Source organism: Excalfactoria chinensis, chromosome 19 (assembly GCF_039878825.1).
Source record: "Excalfactoria chinensis isolate bCotChi1 chromosome 19, bCotChi1.hap2, whole genome shotgun sequence".
In the NCBI taxonomy this organism is placed as follows: domain Eukaryota; kingdom Metazoa; phylum Chordata; class Aves; order Galliformes; family Phasianidae; genus Excalfactoria; species Excalfactoria chinensis.
Genome location: NC_092843.1, coordinates 4444797 through 4457725, shown reverse-complemented (window position 1 = coordinate 4457725; position 12929 = coordinate 4444797). Strand labels below are relative to the sequence as shown.

General features: G+C 56.3%; 1 protein-coding gene across 2 annotated transcripts in view; it reads left to right on the top strand.

The window, feature by feature from the left end:
- SMG6 (SMG6 nonsense mediated mRNA decay factor) overlaps positions 1-12929 on the top strand; it is an 88572-nt gene that overhangs the window by 63489 nt on the left and 12154 nt on the right. Inside the window, exons 14-15 of one of the 2 annotated variants that reach the window (XM_072353694.1) lie at positions 9587-9763; positions 11660-11806. In XM_072353694.1, the coding sequence (XP_072209795.1) occupies positions 9587-9763; positions 11660-11806 (324 nt within the window). Of the gene's footprint in view, positions 1-9586; positions 9764-11656; positions 11807-12929 lie in introns of both variants that reach the window. The other variant, XM_072353693.1, reaches the window with a different exon arrangement.

The following is a 12929-nucleotide window of genomic DNA, read 5'->3' as shown; positions in this document are numbered from 1 at the left end:
GCTCCGTGCTGCAGCTCAGCGCGATCGGCATTTTGTTTCAGAGGCCACGAGTGAATGAGTTAATGATGATCCCAGATGGCTTTGGAGTTTGCCTCTTGCCACCCCTTCCTGTTCCCTCAGGATCTCAGATGGTGGCGGAAGATGAAGTAAAATTCTACAGTTTGTTGTAAAGTTCATCCCTCTCCCCAAATCGTGCTGCAACTTGTGCGCGCCGCGTTGGCAACTTCAAGGGGATGCTACCTGGTAATTAATTAGTTGTCAAGAGACAGCCCAGAGGTTCCAACTCTTTACATCCTTGCTAATAGAAATTGCTCTGATTACATTTTCCCCCTTGGCTGGAGCGTTGCTCCATGGGCAGCTGGAGGAGCCTGAGCGTCCCACGCTGGGACTGGGAGCGTGCTGGCACATGCATGGGTGAGCATGACCCCAGGCTGAGTCCTGGCTTAGCTGCTAACACCGCACTGCGCTCCCTCTGCCTTCCCCTGGCCAGCCTTCCCCACCAGCCCCAGTTGTGTCTGACACCTCCAACAGCTTTGTGCTTTCTCTTGATTTAGCATCATTCACCATCCTCGGAGGTGTTAGGAACCATGGAGATGTGGCACTGAGGGATGTGGTCAGAGGGCAGTGTGACAGGTGGGGTGGAGTTGGACTTGGGGATCCAAGGGGTCTTTTCCAACCTGAGTGGTTCTGTGAGTGGCCGTGGTGGTCATAGATTGATGGTTAAACGTAATCTTGGCAGACTTTTCCAACCTTGATGATACTGTGGTTCTATGATTCAATGAGTGGCCATGGTGGTGTTGAGTTGGTGATCTTGATGGTCTTTTCCAACTGCAATGGTTCTATAATTTTACGATCATTGCCACCGAACCTCATCAGTTCAGCTGTGGGTAGCCTGGTGCCAAGGCATGGGGCTGCTGAGCAGCTCTGGGGACCTCCAGGAGGTGCTGGTGGCAGTGCTTTGGTGCAGTAGTAGGATCAGAGCTCTCCTGGTTGCAGTGCTTTGGTACAGTGGTAGGATCAGAGCTCTCCTGGTGCACTGCTGTGCTTCACTCCAATGGAGCTTGGGATGGAGCTGAGCTCCATGCGTCTGGGACACAGCCAGCTTCCCCCAGGGTGGATAGATGCAGGGGGTGCAGCAGGCAGCATAGGCACGTGATGTGTGGCACAGCACAGCTCTTCCCTTGGCAAACACATGCTTGACAGAAGATCCTGTGGGCAGGAGGGCTGTGTTCACTGCTGCCCTGATCCCAAGAAGCCTCCCTCTGTGTGCCATAAATCCAGCAGTGTGCCGGATGCTCTCACGCCCGCGGTGCCGTGCCGTCCTTCCCACCCCCAGGGAGTGGGTTCCAACCCACCTGGTGCTTGCAGCCATGCGGTCCCTTCTCTTTGTGTTTAGTTAAGTGTGGGAGGCTGCGATGCTTGAACTCTCAGAGCCTTTTGGCTGTTGTGTTCACTGATACGAGCAGATGTGGCATTGCACAAGCACAGCCCTGGCCTTAAGAAAGGCAGCTTGGATTTCTGCTGTTGGAAGGAGCAGCCTGGAAAGGGCATCATCTCATTCCAAAGATGAAGACAAAAGGCATTTGGGAGGCAGGAAGTGATGAAAGCAGAGGGCAAATTGCAGGGCACCCGGCACTGCGGATGGGTGGCAAAGCCCCAGGACAGCAGCAGGGATGGAGGTGACAAATGGGACAGGAAAGCACGGGGCTGCAGGGCCGCCTCGGGGCTGGATGTGCTGCAGGAAGGCTCAGGGGACACCAGTGCCATGGTGTCATGTACCAGCATGAGCCAGGAGGCTGTGTGCAGTCACAGTGCTTGAGCTGCGTTCCGTGCTGCTGGCTCCCACCCCACTTGGCTTTTCCAGCATCTGATCTGACTGTTTGTTTGCTTGCAGTGATTTCAGTTGTTTTCTATTTTAGCCCGTGACTCCGAGAGCCTGGGTTGGGGCAGGCAGGCACCGTTTGAAAGCCGCCACTTGGCGGCAACAACTGCTCGAGCCACAGAGCAGCACCCATCTAACCCCTCTTTTCACACACTCGGAGCTTCCCAAACATTAACCTTTGGATTAAAATTTTCCATGCTTGGTTTCTCCCCAGATGTGATGTCTGAGCTTTGGTTTGGGTTCATGTTTTTCGTGTTTGCTGGGTTTGTGTTATGGGAGAATGAAAGAAATACTTTTCCCATTTGAAAAAAAAAAAAAAAAAAAGAAGAAGAAGAAGAAATAATAATAATCATAATTGTAGTTTCCTTTTGGCTTTTTATTTGGGGGATTTCACCAAAAATGGCTGAATTTTGGAGGCCAAATGTACAATAATTCTTGGGCTGCATTGAGGCACACAGGGGAGTATCCCAGCCCCAGGTGTGCCACCAGCAGAGCCCATTGGGATCCAGGAGAGCCCAGTGTGAGTCAGGCTGAGCAGCTCCAGGTTTGCCAGAGGGAGAAAAAGAGTTGTTTTTTCAGGCCCCACGTGAAGGTTCACAGCACACAGGGGCAGCGTGGGCTGCACCGTTCTCCACTCTGTGCCATGCCATGGGCTGCTGGCCCTTGTGTTTGTGGATGCAATGCGGTGCTGCAGACCCTGCCCTGTGCCCAATGCTTCCAAATTCCCATCCCTGGTGGCTGCACCTCTTGCCTATCCTGAATCCAAACGCTGCGGTGCTGCTGTTGACACCTCCTCGTGGAGCTCAGGACACGCTCAGTGCTCCGCGTTTCCCTGCATTCTTCTTTTCTGGCCGTTCCTCTCCAAGTCTGTGCGCTGCTCATCGGGTGGGGACCTGCTCTGTTCACACCAGCGCTTGTAATGTCTGGCCTGCAGCTCTGCCAAAGGCCAGAATTGGCTCTCCGTGCACGGCTGGATCGCAAGGACAGAGTTAGATGGAGGGTGGAGTGAGCGAATACCCCTCTCTTCCTACTGTGCTTTCAGGAAATGTCTCTAGCGCAGCTGTAAGTGTGAATGAAGTCAAAAGAATGGATCGGTGCCCCCGCTCCAGCCCACCCCACTCGTCGAGGCTCATCCAGAGTCCCCACCCTATTGTTCTGGTTCAGCTCCCCCGTTTCAGGGCTGGGGCCCTGCTCTGCGCTCAGCATCCCGCTCCTGGGAGGAGGAGCTTTGGAGAAAACAAAGACGCAGCGAAGAGCTGCATAGTTTTCCTCTCACTGCCAAGCAGTGGTTCTGATCCGTTGCTCCTTTCTGCGTGTGAGCAGCTCTGAGGTCTGAGCCACGTGCCAAAAGAGGAGAGCACTGGGTGCGAGGAGCAGAGAGCCCTGCTGGAGCTTGGCTCAGTACAAGGTGACCTCTCCGGAGCACGGCATGCTCAGAGCAGCCCTGCAGTGAGGAGGACACTGAGGCACACAGCACCGTCCAGCATCACTGGGAGTCCCCCTCCGTGGCTGGGAAGCAACGTGCAGCTTCTGCCCTCCCTGCAGTGGCTGTGATGTGAGCTGCCGCCCTCTCTGCCCCAGCACTGCGATACCTCCGGGGCTGCGGTGGTATTCCTCCGGTGTCATTGCATTGCATCCATGTCCCCACCCCTCTGTTTTCAAGGGAATTTTGTGGCAGCTGACACTCAGAGGGGCTGCTCCCTGCTCACGTGGCTTTCGCCTGCTTGTTGTTTCGAAGCAAAGCTGCTTTTCCTTCCATTCCTGAAGTCGTTTCTTACGCAGGGCAGCTGGAGTGCTGCACCCTGCAGTGTGAGCAGCACGGCTGGAGCTGCTGCCCTGGGTTCCTGAACATGGCAGTGGGGATGGAGGCAGCATTGCAGGAGCACATCTCTCATGTTCAAAAGTTCTCCTGAAATCAGTGGGCTGAGCATCTAAATTGTGTCCTAGGCTTAAAAAGGCTGAAGGAATGAAGCACGTGCAACCTGGTAGAGTAGAATAACTTGGGGCCTGGGTTCGGGCATGGTCATGTTAATACAGAGTTTAGGATGTGTGCTTGGGCATCTTCAGCTCCTCATCCAGCACAGCAAAAGGGCGTCTCTGAGCTCCTTTGGCACGGGGTGCTTAGGAGGAACCTTTGTGGTGTTCCTTTTGTTACGTTTCTCCTGTGTTCCTACCACTGAGACTGCCCACCCCGGCCAGTTTCCCTACAGTGGAATCCCAGTTCAGCAGCTCCGGACTGTGACCCTCTGAGAACCACTCGTGTTGAAGGAAGTGAAACCCCAGCAGCCAGGTGGGAGCAGGGCAGCCTGGGGGGGGGGGTTTTAAGCGGTTCTCGTTCAAACAGTCCTACTGCAGCCTCAGAAATCCCGAGTTTCCTAAAAGAAAAGGAGAAAATTCCAAAGGCTTTCATCCCAGTTCAAATATCAAGCAGGACGAGGAGCTGGGGAAGCTGCAGTGGGATCTCAGATGACATACTCTGAAAAGCAAACTTAATGGAGTGCGAGTATGGGACGGCTCAGGCTGTGCCCTGTACAGCTCTGCTGAGCCTGGGGGCCAAGGGGAACGGATCTGGGGGGGGGGGCTGCCTGAGAGCCCCCTTCCACTTCTGCAGCCTTTGGCACCTCCGTGAGATATTTAAATGACAGACAGACATCCAGGGATCTGTAAATACTCCTTCAGTGCCAACTCAACCACAAAGAAGATACAGCATTTGTGGTCCAAGGAAGTTTAAATATTTGTGGTCAAACTTAAAATTCGACATAAAACTCTCATCTGCGATGGAAGGCGTCCAGGAACTGCATGGAGAATGTATAAGCTGTGCAAGCTCCCAGAAAGGGCTCCGCCGTTGCGCTGCCAGGGTGAGGCAGAACCTTCCACCCTTCCCTCTCTGTGCCGCTGAGGGCAGGTATTGGTTTTGGGTATTGGGTGCTGCCCAGGTGCTGGGTGAGGGTTGCAGGGCTGCATCCTCAGAGCTTTCAGGAGCAGGGAGCTCTTGGCAGCTCCCCTCCTGCAGCCCATGCATGGGTACGGCCACCAGCAGCTCGGAGCAGTCCCCTTTCCCTTACTAAGCAATCCTCCCTTCCTCCAGCGAAGCGCCTGCTAACCACTTTCTTATCTCTCTTAAGTCTGCAAAACAATCTCTGGCAAAGCAGGCATCCTCCGAAATGGCAGAGGAAATAAATCCCCCCAGTCCCTGAGAAGGAAAAGACTGGAAGCTTGCAGCAGGGAGTTCAGTCTGTGGCCCGAGTTGGTGCCACATTGACTTCAGCGTGATAGGGACCGTGCCTTCTTCCTCCCATAGTATGGGATCGTGGTCTGGGGGCATATGTGCAGGGCTTGGTGTTCTCCCTGCTTGGTGTTTTCATCTGCCTGGTGGAAAGCTGTGATTTGGCAGTTCTCCTGTGCTCAAAGACCCCGAAGAGCAGGAATGCCCCAGGTGCTGCCCCCCAGCCATGGGAGTTCCCAGCACCACGCAGAGCAGTGCGAGGCAGTGTGGCACTGGGGCACTTGGCTATAGGAAGGGATGTGAGCGTTTCCACTCATGGAAATCCCTGCAGGCTTTTCCCAGGGGTGTCGTGCTAACAAGTGAGCACATCAGGGCACCTTCCAAACATCAACAAAAGCTGAAAGCTTTGAATCCATCAGAAACTTTGCAGGGCTATGGAGCTCTGACTTTTCCAGCAGGAATTGCTGTAGTCACCAGGGATCTTGCAGTACCCTCAGGTGCATTTTGGGATGCACATCTTTTCCCTAGGTGTGACCTAGGAGGGGAAGGAGCTGGCTGTGTTTGGGGTCTGCAGGAGCTGTGAGATGTTTTGTAGGGCACTGCCAGGCTGTGCCACAGTGCAAAGGGTTTGAGGGCACAGAAGACCCGTAGTGGTGTGGGTTCTCCATTGGGAGTTTTTATTTTCTACTGGCCTAGGTGAGTGAAAACTCCATCTGTATTCCTGCCCCACAGCCACTAGGTGCCAGTCAGGGAGAGAGAACCGGCCCTGGCAGATCTGGATGCTCCTGGTGGGCATGCCCTGTGTTCCTGCTCTTTGCAGAGGGGCTGTTGGGAGCGCATGTGCTCCCAGCCTGCCTGCAGGGTCAGCCGAAATCAGCCGAGAGCAGCTGCGGCTGCAAGCCCTCAGCTGCAGAAACCAGGGTGCAACCCAGCTGTGAGCTCTGCTGCCCGGCTGTGACGGTACTTTGGTCCGACCCAGGTGGCCAAACCCCTGTGACCTGAGTGTGGGGCCACATCCTGGCAGCGCAGCGAGCCTGGAGGCAGAGCTGGGGTACAGCAGGGTTACACCCAGCCCAGCTTTTGTGCAGACCCACAGGGGGTGGTGCAAAGCCACTGTTTCTCTTTGCTTTCCTGCGTGCCGCATGCTGGTCCATGGGGTAGCAGGAGGCATTCAGCCCTGTGATTCTGAGAGGGTCGGTGCAGATGTTTCACCAGGGCTATTACTGCGTGGTTTAGGTTGTTTGGGGCTTGCTTGGTTTGGACACAGATTCTCCACTTCACTCTAACTAAGCTGTGCTTAAGTCAATGTGTCAAAATTCAGTTATCCCCATGCTGGATCACTGATCTGGCTCTGTCCTCCTTCTCCTGTCCCATTCCCATCTCTCAATCCGGGACCTCTCTGTGCTATGACTCAACCTTCTCCTGTCCTTCACTCCTTCTGAGTGCTGCTGCTGGGACATGCTGGTGTCTCCCCTTTTCCCCCTTGCACACAGGAATGCTGAGGAGCAGCGGCAGCTCTGAGCAAACCCTTCTGCAGCACCGCTGCCTCTTGTGCACGCCGAGTCCAGGCTTTCACCAAGCAAAGCTCTGCACCCCACAGTGAGCACACGGTGGGAGTAGCCCTCCACGGTCTGAGTCCTTGCAGTCCCCAAGCAGCTGGCCCAGCTGCCACAGCTCCTCGGGCTGAATGCAGCTGAAGGAGCTGCATTCCTGCCTCACAGTTGTTTGCTCTTTAGGACGCTGCGTAAAATTAACAAGTTGTAAAAGCCAATTGAAGGCAGCGGTTCGCCTGGCTGCAGGGAGATGCTGAGCCTCTGACCCCCAGCGGGAGCAGGGCTGCTCTGTGGCACCCCAGGTGCAAGTGTCCCCCCAAATCCAGTCCCCTTGGTCTGATCTCATCTTCACCTGAAGGTACTGCAAGCCCAGGGTCCTGAGAGCATTCAAACACAGCAGCCTGGTGGGTCTATATGGGCAGTTAGCGTGTTAACGTGCGTCCTGCTGCATCCTACCCATTGACTGGGGACGTTAATGGGTGAGCCAGGAGCTGGCAGCGCTAACGAGCTGTCTCGGCGTGCCACCAGCCTGCGGTTAGCATGTCTGATCTGGGGTCAGATTAGAAACCTCGCACCTCCGGGCGCAGCCGGGTGACACAGCGCTGGCACCCAGCACCACCACAGCCCCAGGTCCCACACGGCCCCGAGAGGCACCGCAGGGGAACCGACCCAGGTCACATCGGAGGGCACCGGCCCACTTCAGCAGTTCTGGGTTTCGGTTTTCCTTTGAGAGCTGCTGCGTGCGTGTCAGCCCTATTTTAATACCCAGCGGCGATGCGGAGCCAGGCTTTCGGTTCCTGCTGGCTGGCTGCACGCTTGCAGGGGGAAGGGTGCATGGGGCCGGGGTGTCACGGCAGCATCACCAAATGCATCAGCGCCATTCCATTTCAGATTTGGCTTCCGGAGAGCATGTTCAGCTCCTGGTGGCTCTGCTGAGCTCTCCCTTAAGTTAGTGCGGAGCTAACGCCGTGCGCCCCATGATCATCCCCGTGGTTCTGGGAACGTGGCACTCACATTTCCACACCGAAACGAGAAGTCGGTGGCATGTCATGCTCTGCCATTGGCTGCTACTGGTGGGTCATTCCTTTCCCAGCACCCCAGCCTGGCTCCAGGCAGGCAGCCCCAGGGCTCTGGCACGGTCTTGGTGCACACGTGATGGGGATGTGTGGAGCGTTCGCTCGGTGCCTGTTTTTCATTCATGTGGGCTGGAAAAATGTGTTCATGAGACAAGTTGCTGTGGCATTATGTCATGGGCCTTCGGCTGGGCTCTTTGCTCCCTTAGCAGATGAGCTGAATTGGAGCATCGGGCTGCACCGGCTTGGCAGGACATCGGGAGCTTACGTGAAAACCTCATGGGCCATAAGCTAAATGCAATTACTTACATTTCAGGAGCAATCAGCCTCTCCTGCATCCCTTTCCCTGCTGCTGCTGTACATCCCATGGTTCACAAATGCTCACAGGTGGGTCTCTGTGGCCGTACCCATGTGGGCAGGGATGTTCCCAGCACCTTTGGCACAGGGGAACTGCAAGCACCAGGGCTGGAAAACCCCATGCTGGAGCTGCCCTGGCTGAGTCAGGCCGCTCCCTGCGTGCAGTTACCATCCGGCTGAGGGTGAACCTGGCCCTGAGGTTTCCACCACTTCCCCCGGGGCCGCTGCAGCCAGCAGCTTTCGCAGGGGGTGTTTCCCATGACAGCCGTTCTTTTCTCTTCCCTTTGGACTTTCCCCATGGCAGAATCATTCCTACCAGGAGTGCCAGGAGGATGGAAACGTTCCTTCTGTGATACTTGCTGGGTTTGCTCCAGGCTGGACGCAGCACAGAGGGAACGGTCCCGTTCCCACCTCACCTCATCCTCTGCTCTGTCCTTTAGGGCACCCTCTTTAGGGACAGGCATGGGGCAGCTCCCAGCACCGTGGCTCTGCTGCCTGCCCCAATGGTGCCTCGTGTGGGCAGTAGCTGGGGTGGGAGGTTGCAGGTCAGAGCAGGGTCAGGTCTTTGACACGCACGGCAGCGACACGGCGGTTAAAATTAGCTCGTGGAGAGGAAACTGGCAGCATTGTGGAAGAGCAGAAGTTTCCTCTCACGGCAGCATGGTGCTGCGCTGCGGGACACTGCCAGCCCCCGCCTGTCCCCATCCCTGTCCCCGTCCCCACCCAGCATGGTGTGACCTGGGGTTGGCAGTGTCCTGCTGCGTGTCCCTCCACCTAGGAGTCAGTAGGGATGCTTGGAATGGGGATCTGGAGCCTGCTTTGCGCTGGGTGAGAACTGCAGCAGGAGGTTCTCAGGCATGAATGTGAATTTTGCAGAGTGGGTGACACCTCCAGGCTCCATTTGCTTCCCTATGGCTGACTGAAGGCAGCAGGAAGCACCGGAGGAGCAGACTGCAGGTGTGGAGCCCCACGGCGATGGGGGATGAGGAGGGTCATGGTGGAGGCACAGGCAAAGGCCACAGAGGCACCGTGCTCCCGTGCTCTGGAAACTCCATTTGAGAGCCTCATAAATGGATAATTACCTGAGCTATTGAGTTTCCTTCTGGCCAGATCCATCCCAGCCTCCCTGACAAGGGCTCGCTTAACGGCCTGTGGGGCCAGCCTGCAGGATGGGGTCGGGATGGAGTTGGTGTTCATGCCCCTGCCCGCCTGCCCCACACCTGCATCCCTCCCTCCTGCTTTCAATGGGGGGGGTGCTGGCGTTTGAGCCAAAACAGAACGGTAAGGACTGACTGCATCATTCATCCCTCCCTGGGGACGCTGGGCAAATCCCCTCCATCCCTATCTATAAGGCAAAGGGGACCCCAAACAATGCGGTGCCCTCCGTGTGCTGCAGGGCCCTCCGTCCCCATGCTCCCCTCTGCCCATTGCCTCCCCTTTGCGCTGACTTTGTTTTCCTTTCCTTCTCCCCAACCCCCTCGCCCTCACCCTGCAGGTTATTGCAGCCGACTGCAAGAGGGTCACAGTTCTGAAGTATTTCCTGGAAGCCCTTTGTGGACAAGAAGAGCCTTTGCTGGCATTCAAGGGTGGAAAATATGTGTCAGTGGCACCCGTCCCAGACGCCATGGGAAAGGAAATGGGAAGCCAAGAGGGAAAACAACTGGAAGATCAGGTACCGTGCGGGAAGAGCGCGCCTCGGTGAAGGAAGAATCACCCCAGTGGGGCCCAGCCTCTGCCTGCCCCACAGCTCCCACTATTTATAGCTGCGTGTGCATTTTATGGGGAGAGCTTGGGGGGGGGCAAATAGTGCATGGCCCGTGAGTGTACTTTACTCGTGCCCTTTGCTGCCAGCCCGGGCCCTGTGCCTCTGTCTTCCACGCTGCTATGAGTTCCAGATGCTGCTTGATACTGCGTGCAGGGGGGGGCCCAGCCTGAACGCCCCTCCCAGGAGGGGAGGTGGGCGAGGGAGCATCAGGGTTCAGCCTCAGGATCAAGTTGAGAGCAGTGGAGCTGCTTGCAGCAGAGGCCCGAGCTCCAGCCTCCAGCACACGTACAGGAAGAGCTGACATTGGCGCCCCGTCCCTCCCCTGCCTCTCACATCCTGATGTGATTAAGGAATTCAGCTCTTGTTTTTCTGCCCTTGCTTGTTCCTGTAGGCCTTGCTTCTCTCCAGGCTCCATGTGTGTGTTTAAGGGCCCTGCCAACCGCTCTGCAGGTTGACTCCTTTCTTGTGTTTCATCTTGCAGTTTGAAAGGCCAAAGAAACAGCAGTGTGGGGCAGAGCCACCCAACTCCCAGTCCCCTCCCAGTGCTGAGGGAATCACCTGGTGCCTCCCCTCTGCCGGCACTGAGTGGCCTGTGATGTGTGTCTCCCATGCTCCATGGGGCTGACAGCCATGGGGACCCTCCTCATCACTCCCAATGGATGTTTGGGGCTGAGCAGGGCATGAATTTCAGATGTTTTCACAAGTAAAGGGGAACCTGGAGTCCCAGACCCCTGTCTTCCTCTGGAGGCTGCTCAGGAGCTTTTCACATTGACACTGCAGCCCATGTAATATTTGGGGTCTTTAGGTCCCACCAAGGTGACAGGGGCACAGCTCTCCCTTGTAGGGCTATATGCTCCTGTTTCTGCTCCATAGCCACAGCCTCCACGTGGCTGTGGGAACCTCTCTATGCTCTCCTTGCGTAACCCTGGAGCTTCCTCCTTGGGGTCTGAGCACAAGGCAGCTCCCAGCTTGCCAGTGTGACCAGCCCTGAGCCTGGGCAGGCAGAACCCGACCCGAAAAACCACAGCGGATCTGCGCCCGACGTGCCTCACAGCATCCCCCATCCTCTGTGGTCCAGGCTGTCCCAGAGAGGGAAGTGAGCCCGAGGGCTCCCTCTTCCTCCTTCCCAGGGCTCAGAAGTCACAAGCAGAGAGGAGCACTTGGTTCTGTGGCCGGGCATGCGCGTGGCTCTGGGTGGAAGGACTGAGCATGCGACAGCACAGTGCTGGGATTGCTGAATTGAAGACTGCGGGTCCTTGCCCACATGTGGCAGCTTGCTCTGGGTAGCAGTGCTCTCTTATCCTTTTAAGGGGTCATCTCAGACAAGATCTGTCAAGGTGCTCCCATGTGTGTCTGCCCTCAAGCAGGACAGCAGCTGCAGGGCAGGCAGGAGGGGACCGACAGCCTCCTCTCACAAGGATGTGCCAGGCAAAGCAGTATTTCCCTAAACACTGTGCTCCCCACCTTGCGGAGCTGAAGCCTGTAAAGCATCAGTGACTCACCCGGGGCTGTGGGAAGAGTTTTCCAACAGCAGGCAGTTCGCTTATAGAACAGAGCTTTAACAGGGCTGCCCCTGCACTGCCTTGTGTCTGGCATCCCTGCCCCATTGCATTGTGTCTCACCTTCCTGCATGCATGCCATGTATTTGCGTTGCTCACTTCTTTTAGTCTCCCATAAACGTGGGACAGGCTGTGCCGGGTGGGGATTTGTGTGCTGGGATGAGGAGAACCGCAGCTCCTGCTGCCAGCATCTCTTACAATCACTTCTGTCCTGTTTTTGTCTTTGTGCATTTCCTGGAAGAAGGAAGATGATGTGAGGATTGAGGCATTTGAAGATGACTCAGAGGCTGAAGGCAGCGGAGGAGAGATGGACATCAAGGAACTCCGAGCCAAGAAGCAAGCGCTGGCCAGGAAGGTGGCAGAGCAGCAGCGTCGGCAGGACAAGATTCAGGTAGGATAGGACCTCGTCCAGCTGAGGAGCTGCTTTACTTTTGTGCCCGGGCTGATCCTATCTCGCTGTGCTGGGTGTACACAGCTATGTTGAAGGTTTCTTGGGATGTCCCTTAGTCCCACTGCAAAACCCAGCTGCACTTTCAGAGCACAGAGCCAAACCTGCATTGCTGAACCACCCCAGGGTAAGCTCTGCCCTCCCAGAGCCTGGGCTGAGCATGCTTGGTCTCCAGGAGCCCTTGAGGAGCTGCACAGTGCTTCTCGTGGAGCTGCTGGCGCTCCCTGCAGTGCTGACAGAGCTCCTGCTGGTGGCTGCAGTGCAGCGGGTGCCAGGCAGCAGGCTGTCCCGGGCTGGGACGGCAGCTCGATGGCCCCAGGGCTCAGTGAGGAGGCGGCTTTCCCATGCAGCAGGGCACGGGCAGACTGGGGAGAGGGTGGGACGTGAACAGCAGAGTTCATGTGGGAGCCAACAGCAGGAAAAACAGCCTGCGGATGGCTGCCGCGGCCAGAGCACTGCTTGCAAAGCGTTGCCATCGTTATGGGGACAAACAGACGGGATACAGGTGATGCTGTGCTGGCCCTGGCCTAATCTTAGCACATCTCCCAGTGGGAGCCTGTCAAGCGAGCTGGGGAGCAGCTGCCCAGCAGAGCCTTCTGTTGCTTTAAGAGCAAGCTGACATGCACGCTTGCTGGCCGCCTCGCCGCTCGCAGCCCCTCTTCCTCCAGCCTCGTGGCCCAGATGAGGATTTCTCAGCAGAGGAAAATTCTCCCTGGCTCCCCTCCCCCTCACCTCCGCCCTCTCTAATGCCCAGGGCCCTTCACTTCCATAATTCTTCATTTTCCAGCCTTGAACGTAAGCCAGACACATCTGTCTGGCCATATGCGTGAACTCTGCAGTGTGTGCCGAGGTGGTTGTAAAACAGGGCTGCTGAAGGCCCTACTGGGAGAGCGCACACATGTGTACCCTCCGGCTATTGGCGTCGGGCCCAGAACCACTGCGCTTCACTTTTCCAAACCCACCCCAACCTTTGCAGATTTTTTACCCCCTTTTTTTTTTTCCTTTTCCCTTTTTTTTTTTTTTTCATCTTCTTTTTATTTTGCATTTGAATTTTGAGAAATTCCTA